Consider the following 26,447-nt stretch of genomic DNA (forward strand, 5'->3'; position numbering starts at 1 on the left):
TGGTCCGACCCCCACTCTTCGCCTTGATTCTTTTTTGTTGGTTTTTAGTGTGTCGCGTCAACAATGAAACCCCTATATAGTTTTGTCGCTCTTTCATTTAATAATTTCAGCCACTACAACAACAAAAAATCGCGAAAATTGTTTTATTTTCCCCCGCTTTCCACACCGACTCGCAGCAATTTTTCCGCCGGTTTCCCCCTCCTCCGCGCGGTCCCCCGCCGATCTTGATCATGAAAAGTCGTCATTTCGCGCAATTAGTACCAATTTGGATCACCTGCAAAGAGCACATCACCTTGACGCACGACCGTCCGCAGCCTCAACTCACTCTTCGCTCGCTGTCGCTCCGTGAACGCCGCTTTCGGGGAAGTGAAAATGTGCGCGAGAAAGGGATAAAATGCTGGCGATATTCTGGTGAGCTAATTGTATCGGAAAATTTGCGCGGCCTGAAATAAGTGACCCATTTCGCGCGATGCACTAAGTTCGAAAAGTCGGCGTAGAAAAAACAATTGAGGTGCGGTGCGATAATGCGCTTTTTATTGGGTTATTCGGGTGACTGTTGATTTCGCGTTTGCCATGTGTCTGTCATGTGTCGCCTGATGACGGTTTTATTAAATGCAGTCTCCGAAACGGGCGATCCGATATCACAATAAATGTGAATAAATGTCACTTAAGGTGAATGAATTAACGTTTATGATGACATTTTTTGTGCAAAAGTTAAAACATTTTGTATGAAAAGATTTCGCAAGTGACTCGAGTGAGACAAAAGACATTTTTAATAAACGTTTGTGATGACGTCATTGCCTGTCTAGGAGTTCATTTTGTGAATTCCCAGACAAATTGTAAAATTTGCTAAACGAAAGCATGTCACACTATAAAGTTCAAGGGAGGTTTATTTACGAAAATTTTGAGGTGACGTCATCGGGGTTTTGGAAGGGATGAACACATAATTTCGGATTAGAGGTTTGCATGTTCGCGATGACCCCAAAGCATGTGTAAACGTACTCCTATATTTGGGGTTTATGAATGCGCCTTAAATGCTTCTGATGGTTTCAGAGATTATTCTATTTAAATTTTATAAAGTAACGTACTTCTATACACGTGGTTTATGAATCCGCCTTAATTTTTTACCTTCGACAACCAGATTTTTGGAAAAATAATCAAAATTGTATAACAACATCGAACGCTCTGAATTCTTGCAAGTGTTTTAAGATTATCGTAAACACGGTAAATCGCTAATTAAATTTTATGTGTTTATCACCTCTAAAGATGGCGTCACGGAAAAATTTTGCTTGCTAAATTCTGTTTAAAACGTGCAAATTATTACGTGGTATTTCTGTCCATTTATATTCATTAGAATTACACCAAAATTGATTAATATTAATAAATCCCACTTAAATTTTATAAAATAACGTACTTCTATATCTGTGGTTTATGAATGCGCCTTAAATGCTTCTTTGCCTAACAGGGGGTATTATAACAAAATAAAATTCGCAGAATCAAATTTTATCATTTTTCTAAGAAGCTGGATTTGTTTGATTGTACTTCAGAGGCGAAGGAAGTTCTGTCTGAATTATTTTAGAGCATCGATACTTTGTAAATGCGTCTAAAATTTCACAGCAATGCTTCTGATAGTTTCAGAGATTATTTTCCTTATAGAATGGAAACGGGAGGCCAAATTTTTCATATTCTAGGGTCCATGAAATGTCAAGGAAACATGAAAATTCTTATAAGTGTCATCACAAAATAAAATTCGCAAAATAAAATTTTATCGTTTTTCTAGACTGGATTTGTTTGATTGTCCTTCAAAAGCAAGGGAAGTTCTGTTTGAATCACTTTGGACCTTTTTTTTTCGAAAAAATTCCGCACGCAGGCTTAAAAATAGGCTTAGTAAATCACAAACTATATAGAACTATATGATTTTGGACATTTTAAATACAATTTACTTGACAATATATTGAGATGACGTCGTCGAATTTTTGGTAGGGGTAACAGACAATTTTTGGTTAGCGTTTCATTATCTACACGATATTTACAAAACGGCGGACCTAATTTTTCATGTTATAGGAAGCATAAAACGTCGAGGAAACTTTAAAAAAAATTTTTGAAAAACACTTTCCTCGTGTTAAAAAATATTTTGTTTTGAACTTAAATTGCAATACGAGTTGAATACAGGGTGTTCGATTAAAAAAGTCATCAAGTTGGCGTTGCTTTTTTGATAGAAGAAAACGTAAAGAGAAACGCGTGTGTTTTATTAACTCATACCGCTCCATACAATTGACATTTCCGTGTTGTCGGCTGTCATCGAGTAAATTTTAGGTTAATTGTAGACATAACGTTTACAAAAAATCAAAGCCAACTTCATGACTTTTTTAACCGAACACCCCACATGAAGTTACTAAGATAAAATTGATTTTCCCAAAGGACATACCCTGTAAGAAAATAAAGGGCGGGTGGGCGGGGCTAGTACTTGCCAAGATAAGACTGATTTTGCTAAATAACATACTCTGTAAAAAAAGGGCGGTGGGCTAGTACTTGTCAAGATACGACTAATTTTGGCAAATGACATATCCTGTAAGAAAATACAGGGTGGGGGGCCAAGATACGACTGATTTTGCCAAATTACATACCCTGTAAGCACATAAGGGGCGGGTGGGCGGTACTAATTTTTGCCAAGATAAGACTGATTTTGGGAAATGATCTACTTTCAACGAAAATAAAGGGCGAGTGGACGGGGTTAATACTTGCTAAGATAAAACTAATTTTGTTAAATGACCCACTCTCTAAGAGAATAAAGAGCCGGTGGGCGGGACTAGTACTTGCCAAGATAAGACTAAATTTGCCAAATGACATATCATGCAAGAAAATAAAGGGCGGGTGGGCGGGGCTAGTACTTGCTAAGATAAGAGTGATTTTGCCAAATGACATACCTTCTAAGAATATAAAGCCGCCCTCTATTTCCTTGGAAGGTATGTCATTTGCCAGAATCAGTCTTATCTTATCAAATTCTAGCCCCGCCCACCCGCCTCCTATTTCTTTGGAAGGTATGTCATTTGGCAGAATCAGTCTTATCTTATCAAATTCTAGCCCCGCCCACCCACCCTCTATTTCCTTGGAAGGTATGTCATTTGCCAAAATCAGTCTTATCTTATCAAATGCTAGCCCCATGCTCCCACCCTTTATTTTCTTAAAAGGTATGGTATTTGCCGAACTAGCCCCACCCCTCTCCCCTTTATTTTCTTAGAGGGTATATCATTTGCCAAAATAAGTCTTATCTTTACAAACTAACATCACCCACCCGCCCTTGGGGTAAATGATATACTGTCTAAGAAAATAGAGGGCGGGTTGGCGGGGCTGATAGTTGATAAGATAAGACTGATTTTGGCAAATGATATATTCTCTAAGAAAATAAAGGGTGGGTGGGTGGGGCTAGTATTTGATAAGATAAGACTGATTTTGGCAGATGACATACTCTCTAAGAAAATAAAGGGTGGGTGGGTGGGGCTAGTATTTGATAAGATAAGACTGATTTTGGCAGATGACATATCTTCCAAAGAAATAGAGGGCGGGTGGGTCGGGCTAGTACTTGCCAAGATACGACTGATTTTGGCAAATGATATATCCTGTAAGAAAATAAAGGGCGGGTGGGCGGGGCTAATTTTTGTCAAGATAAGACTGATTTTGCCAAATGACATACCTTCTAAGAAAATAAAGCCCCCCTCTATTTCCTTGGAAAGTATGTCATTTGCCAAAATCAGTCTTATCTTATCAAGTACTAGCCCCGCCCACCCACCCTCTATTTCCTTGGAAGGTATATCATTTTCCAAAATCAGTCTTATCTTATCAAAGGCTAACCCCGCCCACCCACCCTCTATTTCGTTGGAAGGTATGACATTTGCCAAAATCAGTCTTATCTTATCAAATGCTAGCCCCATGCTCCCACCTTTTATTTTCTTAAAAGGTATGGTATTTGCCGAACTAACCCCACCCCCCACCCCTTTATTTTCTTAGAGGGTATATCATTTGCCAAAATAAGTCTTATCTTTGCAAACTAACATCACCCACCCGCCCTTAGGGTAAATGATATACTGTCTAAGAAAATAGAGGGCGGGTTGGCGGGGCTGATAGTTGATAAGATAAGACTGATTTTGGCAAATGACATACTTTCTAAGAAAATAAAGGGTGGGTGGGTGGGGCTAGTATTTGATAAGATAAGACTGATTTTGGCAGATGACATATCTTCCAAAGAAATAGAGGGCGGGTGGGTCGGGCTAGTACTTGCCAAGATACGACTGATTTTGGCAAATGATATATCTTGTAAGAAAATAAAGGGCGGGTGGGCGGGGCTAATTTTTGTCAAGATAAGACTGATTTTGCCAAATGACATACCTTCTAAGAAAATAAAGCCCCCCTCTATTTCCTTGGAAGGTATGTCATTTTCCAAAATCAGTCTTATCTTATCAAATGCTAGCCCCGCCCACCCACCCTCTATTTCCTTGGAAGGTATGACATTTGCCAAAATCAGTCTTATGCTAGTATTTGATAAGATAAGACTGATTTTGGCAGATGACATATCTTCCAAAGAAATAGAAGGCGGGTGGGCGGGGCTAGTACTTGCCAAGATACGACTGATTGTGGCAAATGATATATCCTGTAAGAAAATAAAGGGCGGGTGGGCGGGGCTAGGACTTGCCAAGACACGACTAATTTTGGCAAATGAAATATCATGCAAGAATATAAAGGGGTGGTAGGCGGGGCTAGTAGAGAACGAGAGAAAAATCTTTTAAATAAACAACTTTACTTTTTTTAGATAATGACGTCAGGGTTATGCGGTCATCGATCACGGTTTTTAATGGAAATCCAAAGCCATGTCCAACCTGTGTAGTTGGCATCACTGATTTGACAACTACATCAGACAAATTAGAGCCAATCAGTGCATGCTACGTTAAAATAAAAATTTACATTATATCGAAAATTTTTGCAAATTGTGGACCCATTTAGAGAAATTTATTGTTGCTAAAATAACGTAACATTAAAACGGAGACGTGTTTGAGAAAAATAAACTACGTAAATGCATAATCCGTGATAAGGAATTCTGTTTTCCAAGATTGTTTTGCTGGTGGGTAAACATTGAGTAATTTTTGAGGAAAATAGTTTGTTTGGGATTAAGTGACTGCTGGTAATAGAATAGTAAACTTGAGAGGTAGTTCAATTATCAAGCATAATTGCAATTTAATTTCGCTAGGGAATAGATTTCATATCGGAGGTTAAATTAAATGCAGTTGCAGTTCTGAACCAGTGACTCGATTTGAGTAAATACACGTCATTAAATCCGATATTAGGTATCAGTTTTTGTCGTTTGAAGTGTAGTATGTAGTATAATCTACCATTTTAATTATAATCTAATTAAAATAAGACCGGTTTTGAGATACTTGAAGTTGTCTAACGCTCATCGCTATTTTGAAAATAAATTCCATGGCTTACTAGACAACTTTATTTTTCGATCATATGGTTATTAGGTGACATTCAGCTAGCGATTTTATTCGATTCTGGATGGAACAAATCTAATAGAACGACTTCGATAAAATGGGATTTTATGAGTCGAAAATTTCGGGCAGCAATAAACTAAATTGAGATACAAACTGTGCTGATAATAGCACATCAATCATCGCTCGGTAATTAACAGATTTTGCAAACACTCCAAAGATACGGTGTGTGTTCTAGACAGGAAACAGATTTAAAAATAAAATCGTAGGCGTTTTATTGATCGCGAGAGAAAATTACTACTTATCGTAGATGTTTTTCTAGAAGAATAGTAGGAACCGACTCCCACTACTCCCCCCACCATACAAAATAAGGTTATTATTGTAATCTAGTGGGTATTAACGTGGCGTGTAAACAGTGGATACATAATGCTCTGATTGCTTCGAAATTTAATTAATATATTACGCATACACGGGTTTATTAACGGTCCAGCGCAAAATATAAAATCAAATATCGTGACGTCAGTAATATTAATCCTGCAGCAACAAACCATAAATAAATTTATTCATGTGTATTCAACATTATTTTATTTATTGGTATTTGCTTTTATTATTATGTTTTGGTATAATTACAAAGCGGGATGTTTATTTTGCTGCAGGAAATCCAAATAAACTTATACCCGGTGTTTGGAAATTACCCCTTCCTGTAGTCGTGGTTTATGAATCCACCTGCGACATTCCGATTAAAACAGCCTTCGCTTTCTCTAAATTTTTGATCAATAAGGATGTATGTCGTTGTTATGGTTTCGGTTATTACGTAAGAACTAGTGTCAACAGGATTATTTCAAAATGGGTTTTTCTAAGAGGGAGAAATCGATACCGCTGAATCTTGTCGCTCCACCACATTTTGACTTTTTAATAACCCGCCAACTTTTACGACTCGATCCACACCCAACTTCAGGCTTTTATTTCTCCAACAATTCATTTTTGCTCTTAAGAACATCGATCCACAATTTAAGCTCGTTGTTTCGAGCATTGCGTGAGTTGAATGGATTTGAATTCGTGAAGTTTTTAGTCGAAAGTTTCCGTTGGTTCCAGAATTCCATGTGGAAAGCCTGAACAATACGCAGCCTGAATGCTATTAAGGACAAGGTTGAGAGTTTTATTGAGAATACGTTAATTATTAGCCGGCGAACGTGTAATTATGTAGATCTAATTGCAAATCAGGATCCTTCGGGCCGGATTTTGAGAGAAAGTCAGCGATCGGGTCTAATTTGTAACTATTAGAGAATTATTGTGAAAAATTAAATAATTAAAAAGCGATTAAAATGCAAATCGTACACGTAACGCTGACTTAGTCAGAGATTCTCTTGAAAGAACCCAGACCTTGACCCAAGGCAGTCTAGTCCGTTTTTTCTCCCACACTGGGCACTGACCCACTTGCAAGAATTTAATTTGTTACTAAACAATACTGCAACTTAGTTTTTTTCGTCAGGATTTTCTTTGTTGACGTATCAAGCTTCCCGTACACCACCGGCTGCTCCCTCACCACCCCTCAGCACCTAACCTGCGTGAATTTTCTACCCTCGCCGGAGCAAGACTTTCCCCCGAATTTGACCACTCTAGAACTAAAAGATATTCAGCAGGATGACCTCGACTTGCACTACATGCTGACGAAGTATCCCGAAGTAGAAAACGTTTCGATCTACGATGGCAACATCAGCAGGATTATGTCACCCACACGTGACAACAAAGTCAAAGTAACGTGATTAGTGTTAGTCGGACGGATTGACATTTTGGGTGGTTGCAGGTGTTGCAGCTTGTTCGTGTCGGGGTTGAAAATATCGGTAACAAGTTCCTCCGGAATTTTCCGGAACTAGAAAGTTTGAATCTTCAGGGGAACCACCTGCAGAGGTTGGGGGATATTTCGGTTCCTAAGTTGAAGAGTCTGTTTTTGGCAGGTGAGTACAAGTGGATTTTTAATGAAAATGCTGTCAAAATTTTGTTGTTCGTTATTTTTAAAATTTCACTTGGAGTGGTATGAATAAACAAGATTGAAAATTGGAACACATGCAAAAAATAAAGAAGAAGTATGATCAGAAATGACTGAGTCTGTTGGCAGCACTTTTTAAACAAAAATGTGAACTTTTCTTGTGTTTGTGTTGGCATAACGGAAGTAATTGTGTGACAGATATGTCAATCGTGACACGCTATAAATTTAGGTTATGTTTTGGATACATCTGCAAATTGAAAATGTCAACCATCTGTCAGTCTTGACGTTTCATTTAAAAAAAAAAAACAAAAAACTATAATTTTTCAAAGGGAAATTCTTTCAAAAACTGCTTCAATTTTTTTAGGGATACCGAAAATGAAATGTGACAAATTTGAGAGATTTTAAAAATTTAATTTTGAACCCGAAAATCTGGAAATCCAGTTGAAATATTAACTTTGGCCTATTTTTTCTGACGAATGTATGATTTTTTTTTTCATAATTTTTGACCATCAGGTTGTTCCGGGTTTTGTAGTTTTGACTTCTAGAAGCTGTTTATAGTTAATTTCTTCAAAAATTCCTACAATTTTTCGAAAATAACCAAACTAAAATGAAATGAAACATGAGGTAATTGAAAATGTAAATTTGTACCCAAATACCTCGAAAAAACAATTGAAATAACGACTTTAGAGTCTTTTTTTTTTGATGGGTGTCATTCACGTTTCAATTTAAAAAAATCCAAAAAACTCATATTTCAATGGGAGATTGTGGAAAACTTATCAAAGAAATGAGACCTAGAGTAACTTCGGGAGGCCGAAATGTATCTGAAAACGTCTTTGGTTAATTTTTGAACATGATCCAAATATTCCGAAATTTTCAAGTATTGAAAAAATCTGGTTTTAAAAAAATTGCCTGAAAATCTTCAAAAAATTTTGGGATGTAGATTTCGACGTGCTGATTCCAAAAATATAGCATTCTTATGGTCTCGGGGCCAGATTTTGGAAATATTCGGTTTGAGATGTAATTAAAAAAAAAAAAAACTGTAATATTTCAATGGGAAATTCTTTCAAAAACTGCTTCAATTTTTTAAGGATATCGAAAATGAAATGTGACAAATTTGAGAGATTTTAAAAATTTAATTTTGAACCCGAAAATCTGGAAATCCAGTTGAAATATCAATTTTGGAGTATTTTTTCTGACGAATGTATGATTTTTTTTTCATAATTTTGGCCATGAGGTTGTTCCGGGTTTTGTAATTTTGACTTCTACAAGCTGTTTATAGTTAATTTCTTCAAAAATTCCTACAATTTTTCGAAAATAACTAAACTAAAATGAAATGAAACATGAGGTATTTGAAAATGTAAATTTGTACCCAAATACTTACCTCGAAAAAACAACTGAAATAACGACTTTAGAGTTTTTTTTTTGATGGATGTCATTCACGTTTCAATTTAAAATAATCCAAAAAACTCTCATATTTCAATGGGTGATTGTGGAAAACTTATCAAAGAAACGAGACCTGAAGTAACTTCGGGAGGCCGAAATGTAACTGAAAACGTCTTTGGTTAATTTTTGAACATGATCCAAATATTCCGAAATTTTCATATATTGAAAAAATCTGGTTTTAAAAAAATTGCCGGAAAATCTTCAAAAAATTTTGGGTTATAGATTTTGACGTGCAGATTCCAAAAATATAGCATTCTTATGGTCACGGGGCCAGATTTTAGAAATATTCTGTTTGACGTGGAATTTAAAAAAAATCCAAAAAACTGGAATTTTTCAATGGGAAATTCTTTCAAAAACTGCTTCAATTTTTTAAGGATATCGAAAATGAAATGTGACAAATTTGAGAGATTTTAAAAATTTAATTTTGAACCCGAAAATTTGGAAATCCAGTTGAAATATCAACTTTGGATTACTTTTTCTGACGAATGTATGATTTTTTTTTCATAATTTTTTACCATGAGGTTGTTCCGGGTTTTATAATTTTGACTTCTAGAAGCTGTTTATAGTTAATTTCTTCAAAAATTCCTGCAATTTTTCGAAAATTACCAGACTAAAATGAAATGAAATATGAGGTATTTGAAAATGTAAATTTGACTTTTCGACTTTAGAGTTTTTTTTTATTATTATCATTCACGTTTCAATTAAAAAAAAATTCAAAAAACTCTCATATTTCAATGGGAGATTGTGAAAAAGTTATCAAAGAAATGAGACCTACAGTAACTTCGGGAGGCCGAAATGTATCTGAAAACGTCTTTGGTTAATTTTTGAATATGATCCAAATATTCCGAAATTTTCAAGTTTTGAAAAAATCTGGTTTTAAAAAAATTGCCTGAAAATCTTCAAAAAATTTTGGAATATAGATTTCGACGTGGTGATACCAAAAATATAGCATTCTTATAGTTTCGGGGCCAGATTTTAGAAATATTCGGTGTGACATGTAATTTAAAAAAAATCCAAAAAACTGTAATTTTTCAATGGGAATTCTTTCAAAAACTGCTTCAATTTTTTAAGGATATCGAAAATGAAATGTGACAAATTTGAGAGATTTTAAAAATTTAATTTTGAACCCGAGAATCTGGAAATCCAGTTGAAATATCAACTTTGGATTATTTTTTCTGACGAATGTATGATTTTTTTTTCATAATTTTTTACCATGAGGTTGTTCCGGGTTTTGTAATTTTGACTTCTAGAAGCTGTTTATAGTTAATTTCTTCAAAAATTCCTACAATTTTTCGAAAATAACCAAACTAAAATGAAATGAAACATGAGGTATTTGAAAATGTAAATTTGTACCCAAATATCTCGAAAAAACAATTGAAATAACGACTTTAGAGGTTTTTTTTTATGGATGCCATGCACGGTTCAATTTAAGAAAAATCCAAAAAACTCTCATTTCAATGGGAGATTGTGGAAAACTTATCAAAGAAATGAGACCTAAAGTAACTTCGGGAGGCCGAAATGTATCTGAAAACGTCTTTGGTTAATTTTTGAACATGATCCAAATATTCCGAAATTTTCAAGTATTGAAAAAGTCCGGTTTTAAAAAAATTGCCTGAAAATCTTCAAAAAATTTTGGGATATAGATTTCGACGTGCTGATTCCAAAAATATAGCTTTCTTATGGTCTCTGGGCCAGATTTTAGAAATATTCGGTTTGACATGTAATTTTAAAAAAATCCAAAAAACTGTAATTTTTCAATGGGAAATTCTTTCAAAAATTGCTTCAATTTTTTAAGGATATCAAAAATGAAATGTGACAAATTTGAGAGATTTTAAAAATTTAATTTTGAACCCGAAAATCTGGAAATCCAGTTGAAATATCAACTTTGGATTATTTTTTTTGACGAATGTATGATTTTTTTTTCATAATTTTTGACAATGAGGTTTTTCCGGGTTTTGTAATTTTGACTTCTAGAAGCTGTTTATAGTAATTTATTCAAAAATTCCTACAATTTTTTGAAAATAACCAAACTAAAATGAAATGAAACATGAGGTATTTGAAAATGTAAATTTGTACCCAAATACCTCGAAAAATCAATTGAAATAACGACTTTAGAGTTTTTTCTTTGATGGATATCATTCACGTTTCAATTTAAAAAAAATCCAAAAGACTCTCATATTTTAATGGGAGATTGTGGAAAACTTATCATAGAAATGAGACGTAAAGTAACTTCGGGAGGCCGAAATGTATCTGAAAACGTCTTTGGTTAGTTTTTGAATATGATCCAAATATTCCGAAATTTTCAAGTATTGAAAAAGTCTGATTTAAAAACATTGCCTGAAAATCTTCAAACAATTGTGGGATATAGATTTCGACGTGCTGATACCAAAAATATAGCATTCTTATAGTCTGGGGGCCAGATTTTAGAAATATTCGGTTTGACATGTAATTTAAAAAAAAATCCAAAAAACTGTAATTTTTCAATGGGAATTCTTTCAAAAACTGCTTCAATTTTTTAAGGATATCGAAAATGAAATGTGACAAATTTGAGAGATTTTAAAAATTTAATTTTTAACCCGAAAATCTGGAAATCCAGTTGAAATATCAACTTTGGATTATTTTTTCTGACGAATGTATGATTTTTTTTTATCATTTTTTACCATGAGGTTGTTCCGGGTTTTGTAATTTCGACTTCTAGAAGCTGTTTGTAGTTAATTTCTTCAAAAAATCCTACAATTTTTCGAAAATAACCAAACTAAAATGAAATGAAATATGAGGTATTTGAAAGTGTAAATTTGTACCCAAATACCTCGAAAAATAATTGAAATAACGACTTTAGAGTTTTTTTTGATGGATGTCATTCACGTTTCAATTTAAAAAAAATCCAAAAAACACTCATATTCCAATGGGAGATTGTGGACAACTTATCAAAGAAATGAGACCTAAAGTAATTTCGGGAGGCCGAAATGTCTTTGGTTAATTTTTGAACATGATCCAAATATTCCGAAAAAGTTTGATTTTCAAAAAGTTGTCTGAAAATTTTCAAAAAATTCTGGAATATAGATTTCGACGTGTTAATTTCAAAAACAATCCAAAAAACTGTAACTTTTGAGTTGAAATAACGACTTCGGAGTTTTTTATGCATGTGTCATTCGCATTTCAATTAAAAAAAAAAAACAAAAAGCAAAATTTTCAATGGGAGATGGGAGAAAACTTACTGAAAAAATGAGACCGAAAGTAACTTCAGGAGGCCGAAATGTATGGGAACATTTTTTTGGTTAATTTTTAAACATGGTCCAAATATTCTGAAATTTTCAAGTATTGAAAAAGTTGCCTGATTCCAAAAATATAGAATTTTTATGGTCTCAGAGCCAGATTTTAGAAATATTCACTTTGAGATATAATTTTTAAAAAATCCGAAAAACTATAAGAAAAATAAACACAGAAAAGGCAAGAATCTAGTTTCCGAGAAGGAACCGAAACTAAAAAAAATACAGGGTTGTAGAAAAATCGCTAGTTATACCGCGTGATCAGAAATAACTGAGTCTGTTGGCAGCACTTCTTAAATAAACATGTGAACTTTTCTTGTATTTATGTTGGCATAACGGAAGTAATTGTGACAGATATGTCAAGTGTGACACGCTATAAATTTAGGTTATGTTTTGGATACATCTCCAAATTAAAAATGTCAACAATCTGTTACTCTTGACAACTGACAACCGGAAATTATAAAAAGCATCATGATACCAATTTCAACTAAAAATCCAGGATTGCCAACAGACTCAGTCTTTTCTGATCAGGTGGTATTTTAAAAGATAAACGTTTCCAAAGGAAAAAATGGAAGTTGCAACTGTTGAAAGCTTAAACATGACAAAAAAATAAGTAAAAATAAAAACTAGAAGAGACGGAAAAGTCAAGTCCATTAATGACAACGTAAAAATCATGTTAGTGCTGAAAATCATACAAACAAAAAATCCAACCACTAAAAAAGGTCGAATCTGTTAAAAAAAATGTAGAGAATTGTGCTTTCGATAACAAGATTTGAGAAAATATGAAAACTGGAACACACATGAAAAAAAAAACAAGAAGGAACTGAATCTAAAATAAATTAGAAGGGTGATTAGAAAATATAGAAGTTTCAAGTTTGAACATCACAAAAATAAATTGGTTCAAAGAAATAAAAAAATAAAACCATTACTAAATACCGGATGTGTTAAAAATGAAAAAGCATTTTCTTTTAATTAATTAAGTAAAGCAAGACTGAAGAAACAAAAATTCTGACAGATTACGTAAATAATTACAAAAACGATAATTTGGTAGCAGTGGGTCTAGCCATGAGAGGCGGTTGGTACCCATTCGTTGATTGATTGGTTTTTGTACCAATACAATATTTAATTAAATTAAACCGTCACTTGTCTAATAAATTGAGGTCGTGGTATCAGTGCGTGGTATGAAAATAGGTGAGAAATACAATTAAGTACAATCACCCTTATTAAATTTTAGAATAGGTATATTTGTTTGAGTGCGATCTTATTATATAAAAGTACAATACACTATTAAATCGAAGATCTGCATGACTACCGTTGATAACACTGTTTAGGACTTGCCAGTTCCCCGAAATAATGTTCCCACAAATTTGATTCCTAAATTAATAACGCCGACCACTTGTTTTATGAAGAAATCAATTATCGGTGCAAACCCCGGCAACAACTTTGATAAAAATCCAGAAATTATGCTTGAGATAGCGTTCACAATCATCTTTGGTATAGCCAGTAGAATATTGTTGCCATCTAGCAACAGATTTCCCGCAGGTGCTGTTACTGCAGACACAGCCGTAGAAACACCGCTAGAAACATCGCTCAAAAGGCTGTCCTCCTCTGCAAAAAGCAAATAAGCTTTGGTTTTAAAGTCTGATGCTACTTACCATCCGTAGATTGTGCAGTAGTTACCACAAACATTAAACAAAAGAGTACGTAATTCATGTTGACTGCTTGCACTAGTACTGAAGTATGATCTGACGAGTATCAGCGCTGTGGGTTTCTATACATTTTGCAAAAATTCATTGTTTTATTGTATAGTGACACAGAGGTGTGGAAGTAGGTTTTGTATGCGTCACAGTTTTCTTTCTTGTCTGTGCAACCACACAGTTTTCATTTGAACGGATACTTTTTCCGGTCTGCAAGTCAAATGTCATAATACTAAAACGAAGTTTGTTCTTAGGCAACAGATGGAACTGTTCGTTAGACTTGGCCTGGGTTTCCCAGTTAAACCAAAGCGTCGTCAAAGACCTCAAAAACCTAACTTGCTTCGGCGTCCCCTACGCCAAAAGAAACCTACTAACCATAGCCGGTTTCACAGAAGACTTGAAAAAACAGTGCCCTAGTTACTGTTCGTGTACTTTGCCCAAAGTGTACGAAAAATGGGGTTCCCACGAACGTCTAGAGCCCGTCTTTGAAGTCAACTGTTCGTACAGAAGCTTAACCCAACTACCTCTGAATCTACCCCCTAAAAGCCGAATAATCAGACTAGAGGGTAACGAAATCGAAGATCTGAAGCCGCTGAAGCACGATCCTGTGTACAAAAAAGTCTTCGATTTGTATTTAGACAATAACAAAGTGAGAAGCATTGAGGAGTTGGAAGGGTCGTACTTTTTGAAGCACTTTCGGGTGTTTTCTCTGAGTGGGAATAGACTGACTGAGGTTCCGACGTACGCTCTGGATAACGCTCTGGAACAAAACAACCACATGCCCAACGCGCTTAGTCTCTTTCTTGGGGGAAATCCGTGGAGGTGCGATTGTGTTTTCACACCTGTGTTTCAAGTAAGAACTGTTACAAAGTGGCGCAAATGATTATTTTTGACTACATTTTTAGGAAATGCTGCAGAAATTCGCCCCCCAGATTCAAGATCTCAGGGAAGTTAAGTGCTCGTACGTCGAGGGTGACGAAAATTCGCTACTACCAGTGAGTACCAACTCGAAGTGCAGCAGGGGTGCCAATCTGTGTGTTTTCAGATTATTGAATTATCCAGAAGTTCTGTGTGTAGATCTCCCACGGAATATTCAGTTCAAGCTCTGGACTTACTGAATGGGGTTTTGGCCAGTCTGATTTTGCTAATTTTGGGCAAATTGGCCTACGATTATTATTACTTTAAGAAGACGGGGCGACTGCCGTGGATCGTAACGAAAATGCCCTAGTCATGCATTTTGGGAGATTTTGTGATTAAATAATTGTAAATACGTAATGTAAATAAAGTGTTTTTATTCGTTTTATTTAGTGTTAAGTCATTTGATAAAGTGATAAAGTGTGCAAAGGTTGTGGAGCAAAATTAAAATAGAGTAGGTTAATTGATCATATACAAAGCACCTACAACGAAATAAATAAATAAATAATTAATTATAACTTCTGGAGAAGTGTTATAAAATTCAGAGAGTGTAAAATCGACAACAGTATTATTACTTGGTTGTAAAAAAATTCTGCAACCCATTTAACTTGGTAGTTGTTTTGCTTCGTAGTTCCAGCTGCACGTTACGCTGACAGGTGACAGTTCAGTGGTGGCACTCAAACTTTTTGAACTTTGTACCCTAATCATTTATTATTGTTTTTTTTATCTATATAAACCCCACACTCACATTACTTGCAGTTGTTAAGTAATAACACACTCTCTGCAACAAAATGATCAACACCGGGTAAGAACTAATCTTTGAAACCATTCCCTATAGGCACTGATTTATTTAACTGCAGAAAATTAGCCGGACTTACGGTTTTTATAACTGGGGCCAGTCGAGGCATCGGCAAAGCCATAGCCCTCAAAGTCGCCAAAGACGGTGCCAACGTCGTAGTGGCAGCCAAAACGGCCCACCCCCACCCCAAACTCGCCGGAACCATTTACACGACTTGCGAAGAAGGTAAAACGCACCCTTAATAAAAAAAATAAACGCTTGTGTTGTTCAGTTGAAGCTGCCGGGGGCAAAAGCCTGCCTTGCATCGTCGACGTCAGAGACGAGCAGCAAGTCCGTAAGGCCGTCCAGGAAGCGGTCCAAAAATTCGGGGGCATTGACATTGTTGTTAACAATGCCTCTGCGATTTCTCTCACGCCGACGCCGGCTACTGATATGAAAAGATACGATTTGATGCACAATATCAATACCAGGGGCACGTTTCTAGTGTGAGTTTGGTTCAGTGGTGATTGGTTGTTTTAATAACGCAAACGCAGGTCAAAAGAATGTTATCCATATTTGCAAAAAAGCGCGCACGCTCATATTTTGAACGTGTCGCCGCCGCTGAGCATGAAACCCATATGGTTCAAAGACCATGTGGCGTACACTATGGCGAAATATGGCATGTCCATGTGTGTGTTGGGGATGCATGAGGAATTCCGGGCGGACAACATTGGAGTGAACGCGCTATGGCCAAAAACAGGTGTTGTTTAAACCTTGAAATTTAAAATAATAGAAATTTTTGCGCTCTAGGGGTGTACACGGCCGCTATGGAAATGCTCACGGGTCCCGAGTCCGCCAAGTACAATCGAAAACCAGAAATAATGGCTGATGCAGCCTACGCCATCTTAACTTCAGACCCTAAAACCACTACAGGGAATTTCTTTATCGACGAGCAGGTTCTGAGGGATCGGGGTGTCACAGATTTTGATCAGTATTGCATTGACCCTGCCTACAAAGACCAACTAATACCCGACGGCTTCGTCGACGAGAATATCTCCGAAATGGAAAACCGCTCCAGCGATAGACCAAGTTTGGCCACTCCGAAAATACAAGGCGACGGCAGAATCGTTAACGTTTTTAAAGCCATAGAACAGAACTTGTCTGCAGAGGCTGTCCAGAAAACTCAGGCGATCTTCCAGTTCGTCGTTACAGGAGACGAAGATGGGAAATGGTACGATCCTTTTTTGTATGTATTTTTTTTAAGGGTTGTTTCTAGGTTCGTCGATTTGAAGAACGGGAAGGGCGCCTGTGGGCGGGGAGATGCCCCTTCACCCCCCGACGCTACACTGACTATGGATACTAATAACTTCTTCAGTATGTTCACTGGAAGCTTGAAGCCGGCGTCCGCTTTCATGACCGGGAAGCTGAAAATCAGCGGGAATATGCAGAAAGCGATGAATTTGGACACACTGATGTCGTCGTTGAAAGCGAAGCTCTAAAATAAGAAATAATTATAATTTTTGTACAAGCATTAAAAATAAAACATTTATTTTATTCCGTTTAGTAGGGCTACCAATCTTGTAACAAATACCACCCCTTAGGTCCTGTTCCGTTGGAAATCACGGCTACAAGTAAGGTGACAGCGTCACGTTATCCCGACCGCTCCCCTGACTTCTATTCAAGGCCTGCATCTTTCGTGCAGATGGCGCAACCGCTAGCTCGACAATGCGCTTTCGCCACGTGTTCCTGCGTTATTTACCGCAATTCCAGTTAAATGTTCAATTTCTAGAACTCTGATGTTAAACTACAACTGAACAAGTGTAAAAGTTTCAAAAAGAAGTAAGGGATACATTCTTGTGAATTGGACATCAGACAATTTAAATGATGGAAACATTAATCAACAAAATAATTACATGGAAAAAAAAGACTAGCAAAAATTTATAAAACACAAAAACAATCTGGTGTGAAATAAAACGTGTGCAGATAAAAAAATTACGTGAGGTTAGAAACTGCAGAGCATGAAAATTTAGGTTCGGTTTAAATTATACAACAAAGAAAATTACTGAAGTTAAAATTGTGAGATAGAAAAAAAATGTATGAGGTGAGAAATTGCAAAGCTAACAAAATTACATGAGGCTAATTATTCTATGTATCTAGGTCTATTCGTGTTATTGGTTAATTTTTAAAAGTGAAGTTATTCAGCTGCATTGTGGGCCATCCTTTTACATTCCCCCAAACAAACACAAAAAAAATAGTAGGCAATCCTGTGGCGATGTACAAATAATGGTCTAAATTCAAGGAATAAAATGCACGTCCCACATGTTGTTAATTTATTCAACGAGATTTTACTGTTCAAACCTGTGCTCGGTTTGAAAATACTCTTTCAGCATGGCCGCTGCCAGAACAAAGAATTTACCTGGTGTTAAATTATGCCACACTTTATCAACGATTCAAACAAAGGATTTACATTCTGCTTCTTGGTGGCGTAATTTTCAACGTCGCGAGAAAATATGTCTCGGTGCTGTGATGACGATATGAAGATAATTGCCTAAGGGGAAAAATTTCACGGTCTTTTTCCCAGAGTTGGACAACGTTAGGTTAATTTAACTGACGTAAACGAGCTACTAGTAATCTAGTGTGAGGAACTAAGAATAGTTATCATGTAACACTTGAGTATAAGCATCCAGAAATCTTATTTATAACTTGATAAACAAAGGATGATACCTGACTAAGTGAATCTCTTGATATCTCCTAGCAAGTGCTCGATCTGAACTATCTCAGGACCGTTAAATTGTGTTAGAACTAGTTAACGATTAAAAACCTAACATGAACTGTGAATTTACAAACAATAAAACAAATTTACACCACACATGTTGGCGTCAGTCCAAAATTCGCATATTTCTGCTTGGAAAAACAGTAAGAATTAGCTACGCGTGTTGGGGAAACTGTGGCGTCGTTGTTTCGATTAATTGTCGTTAACTACCAAACCAACTAAACTTAATCTAGCTTCCTTACCGCATGCTTCCACTCACCAAACCAAAACAACAGTGACACTCCACCTACCCTCTAGCAAACAAGTAAACTTCGCTACCGACCCTGTACTTAAAAATTCCCTAACAGAACTACCAACTGCCAGAAAAGAACTAAACGTGTACATGGTTGCCTATGTTTAACGATTTATTGCTGTTTCCAATTTTTTTGTTTTTTTTTTGGCTTTCCATACTTTGTTCAGTATTTTTTTTAATAACACTTCACCTTTTTTCTCCATCTTTTTCAATATTTCTGGTTTTATCTCGTCAATTCCCGCCACCTTCTCATTTTTCAGGCTGTCAAAGGCTTCGCAAATTCCCTCCTACCAGTGAGTATCAACTCACAAAGTAACAGGTGTGCCAACTTATATATTTCCAGATTATCGAACTGTCAAGAATTTCTGTATGAACATTGTGGATCTTCCACGGAAAATTTAGTTTACATTCTCGACTTACTGACAAGGTTTGGGCGAGTCCGATTCTGCCAATTTTGGGTAAATTGGCGTACGAATATTATTAGTTTAAGAAAACGGGGTAACTTCAGTGGATCGTAACGAAAATGCCCTAATCACGCATTCTAATCTAAGAGATAGTAGTGTGATTAAACAAATATAAATACGTAATGTAAACAAAATGTTTTTATTCGTTTTATTTTGAGTTAAGTTATTGTTGATAAGGTGCTAAAGTACAAAGTACAATCGCATTACTTGTAGTTCTTAAGTGCAATAACTCCACTGCCTCCAACAAAATGATCAATACTGGGTAAGAACGCAATTTCTCTTAACCCATTTCCTCTGACCCACAAATTTTTTCTAATTCATTCAACTGCAGAAAATTATCCGGATTTACCGTTTTTATAACTGGGGCCAGTCGAGGCATAGGCAAAGCCATAGCCCTCAAAGTAGCCAAAGACGGTGCCAACGTCGTAGTGGCAGCCAAAACGGCCGAACCCCACCCCAAGCTCGCCGGAACCATTTACACAACCTGCGAAGAAGGTACATAAAATGCAACCTTAAAAAAATAATCGCCTGTGTTGTTCAGTTGAAGCTGCCGGGGGCAAAAGCCTGCCTTGCATCGTCGACGTCAGAGACGAGCAGCAAGTCCGTAAGGCCGTTCAGGAAGCCGTCCAAAAATTCGGGGGCATTGATATTGTTGTTAACAATGCTTCTGCGATTTCTCTCACGCCGACGCCGACGACTGACATGAAAAGATACGATTTGATGCACAATATCAATACCAGGGGCACGTTTCTAGTGTGAGTTTGGTTCAGTCGTGATTCGTTGTTTTAATAACGCAAACGCAGGTCGAAAGAATGCTACCCATATTTGCAAAAAAGCGCGCACGCCCATATACTGAACGTGTCACCGCCGCTGAGCATGAAACCTAGATGGTTCAAAGACCATGTGGCCTACACTATGGCGAAATATGGCATGTCCATGTGTGTGCTGGGAATGCATGAGGAATTCCGGGGGGATAACATTGGCGTGAACGCGCTATGGCCAAAAACAGGTGTTGTTTAAACCTTGAAATTTAAAATAATAGAAATTTTTGCACTCTAGGGGTGTACACGGCCGCTATGGAAATGCTCAGGGGTACCGAGTCCGCCAAGTATACTCGAAAACCAGAAATAATGGCTGATGCAACCTACGCCATCTTAATTTCAGACCCCAAAACCACTACAGGGAATTTCTTTATCGACGAGCAGGTCCTGAGGGATCAGGGTGTCACAGATTTTGATCAGTACTGTATTGACCCTGCCTACAAAGACCAACTAATACCCGACCGCTTCGTCGACGAGAATATCTCCGAAATTGAAAACCACTCCAGCAATAGACCGAGTTTGGCCACTCCAAAACTACAAGGCGACGGCAGAATCGTTAACGTTTTTAAAGTAATAGAACAGAACTTGTCTGCACAGGCTGTCCAGAAAACTCAGGCGGTCTTCCAGTTCGTCGTTACAGGAGAGGCAGCTGGGAAATGGTGGGGGCCCTTCTTTTGTATGTATTTTTTTAAGGGTTGTTTCCAGGTTCGTCGATTTGAAGAACGGGAAGGGCGCCTGTGGGCGGGGAGACGCCCCTTGACCCCCAGACGCTACACTGACTACGGATACTAAAAGCTTCTTCAGTATATTGAATGGAAGCTTGAAGCCGGCGTTCGCTTTCATGACCGGGAAGCTGAAAATCAGCGGGAATATGCAGAAAGCGATGAAATTGGATGCACTGATGCCGTCGTTGAAAGCGAAGCTCTAAAATAAGAAATAATTATAATTTTTGTACAAGCATTAAAAATAAAACATTTATTTTATTCCGTTTAGTAGGGCTACCAATCTTGTAACAAATACCACCCCTTAAGTCCTGTTCCGTTGGAAATCACGGCTACAAGTAAGCTGACAGCGTCACGTTATCCCGACCGCTCCCCTGACTTCTATTCAAGGCCTGCATATTTTGTGCAGATGGCGCGACCGCCAGCTCGACATGGAACCGCGCACTCCGCTTTCGCCACTTGTTCCTGCATTATTTACCCCAATTCTAGTTAAATGTTCAATTTCTAGAACTCTGATATTAAACTGCAACTGAACAAGTGTAAAAGTTTCAAAAAGAAGTAAGGCATACATTCTTGTGAACTTTTAAACAGCAAAGAATTCTTATTTGAGATTAAAATTGGACATCAGACAATTTATATGATGGAAACATTAATCAACAAAATATTTACATGGAAAAAAAGACTAGCAAAAATTTATAAAACAAAAAAAAAACAACTGGTGTGAAATAAAACGTGTGCAGACAAAAAAATTACGTGAAATTAGAAACTGCAGAGCATAAAAATTTACGTCTCATTTAAATTATACAACAAAAAAAAAATACTGTAGTTAAAATTGTGAGATAGAAAAAAAAATGTATGAGGTGAGAAATTGCAAAGCTAACAAAATTACATGAGGCTAATTATTCTATGTATCTATGGCTATTCGTGTTATTGGTTAATTTTTAAAAGTGAGGTTATTCAGCTGCATTGTGGGCCATCGTTTTACATTCCCCCAAACAAACACTAAAAAAAAAGTAGATAATCCTGTGGCGATGTACAAATAATGGTCTAAATTCAAGGAATAAAATGCACGTCCCACATGTTGTTAACATGTTCAACGAGATTTTACTGTTCGAACATGTGCTCGGTTTGAAAATACTATTTCAACATGGCTGCTGCCAGAACAAAGAATTTACCTGATGTAAAATTATGCCACACTTTATCAACAATTCAAACAAAGGATTTACATTCTGCTTCTTGGTGGCGTAATTTTCAACGTCGCGAGAAAATATGTCTCGGTGCTGTGATGACGATATGAAGATAATTGCCTAAGGGGAAAAATTTCACGGTCGTTTTCCCAGAGTTGGACAACGTTAGGTTAATTTAACTGACGTAAACGAGCTACTAGTAATCTTGTGTGAGGAACTAAGAATAGTTATCATGTAACACTTGAGTATAAGCATCCAGAAATCTTATTTATAACTTGATAAACAAAGGATGATACCTGACTAAGTGAATCTCTTGACATCTCCTAGCAAGTGTTCGATCTGAACTATCTCAGAACCGTTAAATTGTGTTAGAACTAGTTAACGATTAAAAACCTAACATGAACTGTGAATTTACAAACAATAAAACAAATTTACATCACGTGTTGGCGTCGGTCGAAAATTCGCATATTTCTGCTTGGAAAAACAGCAAGAATTAGCTACGCGTGTTGGGGAAACTGTGGCGTCGTCGTTTCGATTAATTGTCGTTAACTACCAAACCAACTAAACTTAATCTAGCTTCCTTACCGCATGCTTCCACTTACCAAACCAAAACAACAGTGACACGCCACCTACCTTCTACCAAACAAGTAAACTTCACTACCTACCTTCTACCTAAAAATTCCCTAGCAGAACTACCAACTGCCAGAAAAGAATTAAACGTGTACATGGTTGCCTGCGTTTAACGATTTATTGCTGTTTCCAATTTTTTTGTTTTTTTTTGGCTTCCCATACTTTGTTCAGATTTTCTTTTTAACACTTCACCTTCTTTCTACATCTTTTTCAATATTTCTGGTTTTATCTCGTCAATTCCCGCCACCTTCTCATTTTTCAGGCTGTCAAAGGCTTCGCAAATTCCCTCCTACCAGTGAGTATCAACTCACAAAGTAACAGGTGTGCCAACCTATATATTTCCAGATTATCGAACTATCAAGAATTTCTGTATGAACATTGTGGATCTTCCACGGAAAATTTAGTTTACATTCTCGACTTACTGACAAGGTTTGGGCGAGTCCGATTCTGCCAATTTTGGGTAAATTGGCGTACGAATATTATTAGTTTAAGAAAACGGGGTAACTTCAGTGGATCGTAACGAAAATGCCCTAATCACGCATTCTAATCTAAGAGATAGTAGTGTGATTAAACAAATATAAATACGTAATGTAAACAAAATGTTTTTATTCGTTTTATTTTGAGTTAAGTTATTGTTGATAAGGTGCTAAAGTACAAAGTACAATCGCATTACTGGTAGTTCTTAAGTGCAATAACTCCACTGCCTCCAACAAAATGATCAACACTGGGTAAGAACGCAATTTCTCTTAACCCATTTCCCCTGACTCACAAATTGATTCTAATTCATTCAACTGCAGAAAATTATCCGGACTTACCGTTTTTATAACTGGGGCTAGTCGAGGCATAGGCAAAGCCATAGCCCTCAAAGTAGCCAAAGACGGTGCCAACGTCGTAGAGGCAGCCAAAACGGCCGAACCCCACCCCAAACTCGCCGGAACCATTTACACAACCTGCCAAGAAGGTAAAACGCAACCTTAAAAAAAATAATCGCCTGTGTTGTTCAGTTGAAGCTGCCGGGGGCAAAAGCCTGCCTTGCATCGTCGACGTCAGAGACGAACACCAAGTTCGTAAGGCCGTTCAAGAAGCCGTCCAAAAATTCGGGAGTATTGACATTGTTGTTAACAATGCCTCTGCGATTTCTCTCACGCCGACGCCGGCTACTGATATGAAAAGATACGATTTGATGCACAATATCAATACCAGGGGCACGTTTCTAGTGTGAGTTTGGTTCAGTCGTGATTCGTTGTTTTAATAACGCAAACGCAGGTCAAAAGAATGTTATCCATATTTGCAAAAAAGCGCGCACGCCCATATTTTGAACGTGTCGCCGCCGCTGAGCATGAAACCCATATGGTTCAAAGACCATGTGGCTTACACTATGGCGAAATATGGCATGTCCATGTGTGTGCTAGGGATGCATGAGGAATTCCGGGGGGATAACATTGGAGTGAACGCGCTATGGCCAAAAACAGGTGTTGTTTAAACCTTGAAATTTAAAATATTGGAAATTTTTGTACTCTAGGGGTGTACACGGCTGCTATGGAAATGCTCACGGGTCCCGAGTCCGCTAAGTATAATCGAAAACCAGAAATAATGGCTGATGCAGCCTACGCCATCTTAACGTCAGACCCCAAAACCACTACAGGGAATTTCTTTATCGACGAGCAGGTCCTGAGAGATCGGGGTGTCACAGATTTTGATCAGTACTGCATTGACCCTGCCTACAAAGACCAACTAATGCCCGACGGCTTCGTCGACGAGAATATCTCCGAAATGGAAAACCGCTCCAGCGATAGACCAAGTTTGGCCACTCCGAAAATACAAGGCGACGGCAGAATCGTTAACGTTTTTAAAGCCATAGAACAGAACTTGTCTGCAGAGGCTGTCCAGAAAACTCAGGCGGTCTTCCAGTTCGTCGTTATAGGAGACGAAGATGGGAAATGGTACGATCCTTTTTTGTATGTATTTTTTTTAAGGGTTGTTTCTAGGTTCGTCGATTTGAAGAACGGGAAGGGCGCCTGTGGGCGGGGAGATGCCCCTTCACCCCCCGACGCTACACTGACTATGGATACTAATAACTTCTTCAGTATGTTCACTGGAAGCTTGAAGCCGGCGTCCGCTTTCATGACCGGGAAGCTGAAAATCAGCGGGAATATGCAGAAAGCGATGAATTTGGACACACTGATGTCGTCGTTGAAAGCGAAGCTCTAAAATAAGAAATAATTATAATTTTTGTATAAGTAATAAAAATAAAACATTTATTTTATTCCGTTTAGTAGGGCTACCAATCTTGTAACAAAGACTACCCCTTAGGTCCTGTTCCGTTGGAAATCACGGCTACAAGTAAGGTGACAGCGTCACGTTATCCCGACCGCTCCCCTGACTTCTATCCAAGGCCTGCATCTTTCGTGCAGATGGCGCAACCGCCAGCTCGACAATGCGCTTTCGCCACGTGTTCCTGCGTTATTTACCGCAATTCCAGTTAAATGTTCAATTTCTAGAACTCTGATGCTAAACTACAACTGAACAAGTGTAAAAGTTTCAAAAAGAAGTAAGGCATACATTCTTGTGAATTGCACATCAGACAATTTAAATGATGGAAACATTAATCAACAAAATAATTACATGGAAAAAAAAGACTAGCAAAAATTTATAAAACACAAAAACAATCTGGTGTGAAATAAAACGTGTGCAGATAAAAAAATTACGTGAGGTTAGAAACTGCAGAGCATGAAAATTTAGGTTCGGTTTAAATTATACAACAAAGAAAATTACTGAAGTTAAAATTGTGAGATTGAAAAAAAATGTATGAGGTGAGAAATTGCAAAGCTAACAAAATTACATGAGGCTAATTATTCTATGTATCTAGGTCTATTCGTGTTATTGGTTAATTTTTAAAAGTGAAGTTATTCAGCTGCATTGTGGGCCATCGTTTTACATTCCCCCAAACAAACACAAAAAAAATAGTAGGCAATCCTGTGGCGATGTACAAATAATGGTCTAAATTCAAGGAATAAAATGCACGTCCCACATGTTGTTAATTTATTCAACGAGATTTTACTGTTCAAACATGTGTTCGGTTTGAAAATACTCTTTCAACATGGCCGCTGCCGGAACAAAGAATTTACCTGATGTTAAATTATGCCACACTTTATCAACGATTCAAACAAAGGATTTACATTCTGCTTCTTGGTGGTGTAATTTTCAACGTCGCGAGAAAATATGTCTCGGTGATATGATGATAACTGCCTAAGGGGAAAAATTTCACGGTCTTTTTCCCAGAGTTGGACAACGTAAGGTTAATTTAACTGACGTAAACGAGCTACTAGTACTCTAGTGTGAGGAACTAAGAATAGTTATCAAGTAACACTTGAGTATAAGCATCCAGAAATCTTATTTATAACTTGATAAACAAAGGATGATACCTGACTAAGTGAATCTCTTGACATCTCCTAGCAAGTGCTCGATCTGAACTATCTCAGGACCGTTAAATTGTGTTAGAACTAGTTAACGATTAAAAACCTAACATGAACTGTGAATTTACAAACAATAAAACAAATTTACACCACGTGTTGGCGTCAGTCCAAAATTCGCATATTTCTGCTTGGAAAAACAGCAAGAATTAGCTACGCGTGTTGGGGAAACTGTGGCGTCGTTGTTTCGATTAATTGTCGTTAACTACCAAACCAACTAAACTTAATCTAGCTTCCTTACCGCATGCTTCCACTCACCAAACCAAAACAACAGTGACATGCCACCTACCCTCTAGCAAACAAGTAAACTTCGCTACCGACCCTGTACTTAAAAATTCCCTAACAGAACTACCAACTACCAGAAAAGAACTAAACGTGTACATGGGTGCCTGCGTTTAACGATTTATTGCTGTTTCCAATTTTTTTGTTTTTTTTTTGGCTTCCCATACTTTGTTCAGATTTTTTTTTAATAACACTTCACCTTCTTTCTCCATCATTTTCAATATTTCT

General features: G+C 37.1%; 4 protein-coding genes across 4 annotated transcripts; all 4 read left to right on the forward strand.

The window, feature by feature from the left end:
• Nucleotides 1-200: 200 nt before the first annotated feature.
• On the forward strand, nt 201-15,185 carry LOC135133361 (protein singed wings 2). The gene is made up of 6 exons (XM_064061753.1): nt 201-411; nt 6,976-7,240; nt 7,291-7,441; nt 14,137-14,735; nt 14,788-14,877; nt 14,928-15,185. Exons 1-6 carry the CDS (start codon nt 395-397, stop codon nt 15,108-15,110), a joined length of 1,305 nt encoding a protein of 434 aa, XP_063917823.1. The 5' UTR covers nt 201-394; the 3' UTR covers nt 15,111-15,185.
• Nucleotides 15,186-15,459: 274 nt separating this feature from the next.
• Nucleotides 15,460-17,138, forward strand: LOC135133362 (hydroxysteroid dehydrogenase-like protein 2). The gene is made up of 6 exons (XM_064061754.1): nt 15,460-15,602; nt 15,658-15,821; nt 15,868-16,081; nt 16,130-16,335; nt 16,386-16,806; nt 16,852-17,138. Exons 1-6 carry the CDS (start codon nt 15,589-15,591, stop codon nt 17,072-17,074), a joined length of 1,242 nt encoding a protein of 413 aa, XP_063917824.1. The 5' UTR covers nt 15,460-15,588; the 3' UTR covers nt 17,075-17,138.
• A 1,908-nt stretch (nt 17,139-19,046) lies between these two features.
• Nucleotides 19,047-20,908, forward strand: LOC135132050 (hydroxysteroid dehydrogenase-like protein 2). Its single transcript, XM_064059971.1, has 6 exons — nt 19,047-19,366; nt 19,436-19,599; nt 19,646-19,859; nt 19,908-20,113; nt 20,164-20,584; nt 20,631-20,908. The coding sequence occupies exons 1-6, from the start codon at nt 19,353-19,355 to the stop codon at nt 20,683-20,685; spliced, it is 1,074 nt and encodes a 357-aa protein (XP_063916041.1). The 5' UTR covers nt 19,047-19,352; the 3' UTR covers nt 20,686-20,908.
• A 2,150-nt stretch (nt 20,909-23,058) lies between these two features.
• On the forward strand, nt 23,059-24,730 carry LOC135132049 (hydroxysteroid dehydrogenase-like protein 2). Its single transcript, XM_064059970.1, has 6 exons — nt 23,059-23,192; nt 23,262-23,425; nt 23,469-23,682; nt 23,731-23,936; nt 23,987-24,407; nt 24,453-24,730. Exons 1-6 carry the CDS (start codon nt 23,179-23,181, stop codon nt 24,673-24,675), a joined length of 1,242 nt encoding a protein of 413 aa, XP_063916040.1. The 5' UTR covers nt 23,059-23,178; the 3' UTR covers nt 24,676-24,730.
• The last annotated feature ends 1,717 nt before the right edge of the window (nt 24,731-26,447 follow it).

The sequence above is a fragment of the Zophobas morio genome, unplaced genomic scaffold (assembly GCF_036711695.1).
Source record: "Zophobas morio isolate AGI-343-1 ecotype UQ-CSIRO unplaced genomic scaffold, CSIRO_AGI_Zmor_V1 ptg000021l, whole genome shotgun sequence".
Classification (NCBI taxonomy): domain Eukaryota; kingdom Metazoa; phylum Arthropoda; class Insecta; order Coleoptera; family Tenebrionidae; genus Zophobas; species Zophobas morio.

Bases quoted from the DNA above. Each gene is read 5' to 3' on its own strand.
- LOC135133362 (XM_064061754.1), top strand. The intron at 16,082-16,129 runs GTGAGTTTGGTT...ACGCAAACGCAG, and splicing joins ACCAGGGGCACGTTTCTAGT to GTCAAAAGAATGTTATCCAT. The intron at 16,807-16,851 runs GTACGATCCTTT...GGTTGTTTCTAG, and splicing joins GGAGACGAAGATGGGAAATG to GTTCGTCGATTTGAAGAACG.
- LOC135132049 (XM_064059970.1), top strand. The intron at 23,937-23,986 runs GTGTTGTTTAAA...TTTGTACTCTAG, and splicing joins CGCGCTATGGCCAAAAACAG to GGGTGTACACGGCTGCTATG. The intron at 24,408-24,452 runs GTACGATCCTTT...GGTTGTTTCTAG, and splicing joins GGAGACGAAGATGGGAAATG to GTTCGTCGATTTGAAGAACG.
- LOC135132050 (XM_064059971.1), top strand. The intron at 20,114-20,163 runs GTGTTGTTTAAA...TTTGCACTCTAG, and splicing joins CGCGCTATGGCCAAAAACAG to GGGTGTACACGGCCGCTATG. The intron at 20,585-20,630 runs GTGGGGGCCCTT...GGTTGTTTCCAG, and splicing joins GGAGAGGCAGCTGGGAAATG to GTTCGTCGATTTGAAGAACG.
- LOC135133361 (XM_064061753.1), top strand. The intron at 7,442-14,136 runs GTGAGTACAAGT...GTTTGTTCTTAG, and splicing joins GAAGAGTCTGTTTTTGGCAG to GCAACAGATGGAACTGTTCG. The intron at 14,878-14,927 runs GTGAGTACCAAC...GTGTGTTTTCAG, and splicing joins ACGAAAATTCGCTACTACCA to ATTATTGAATTATCCAGAAG.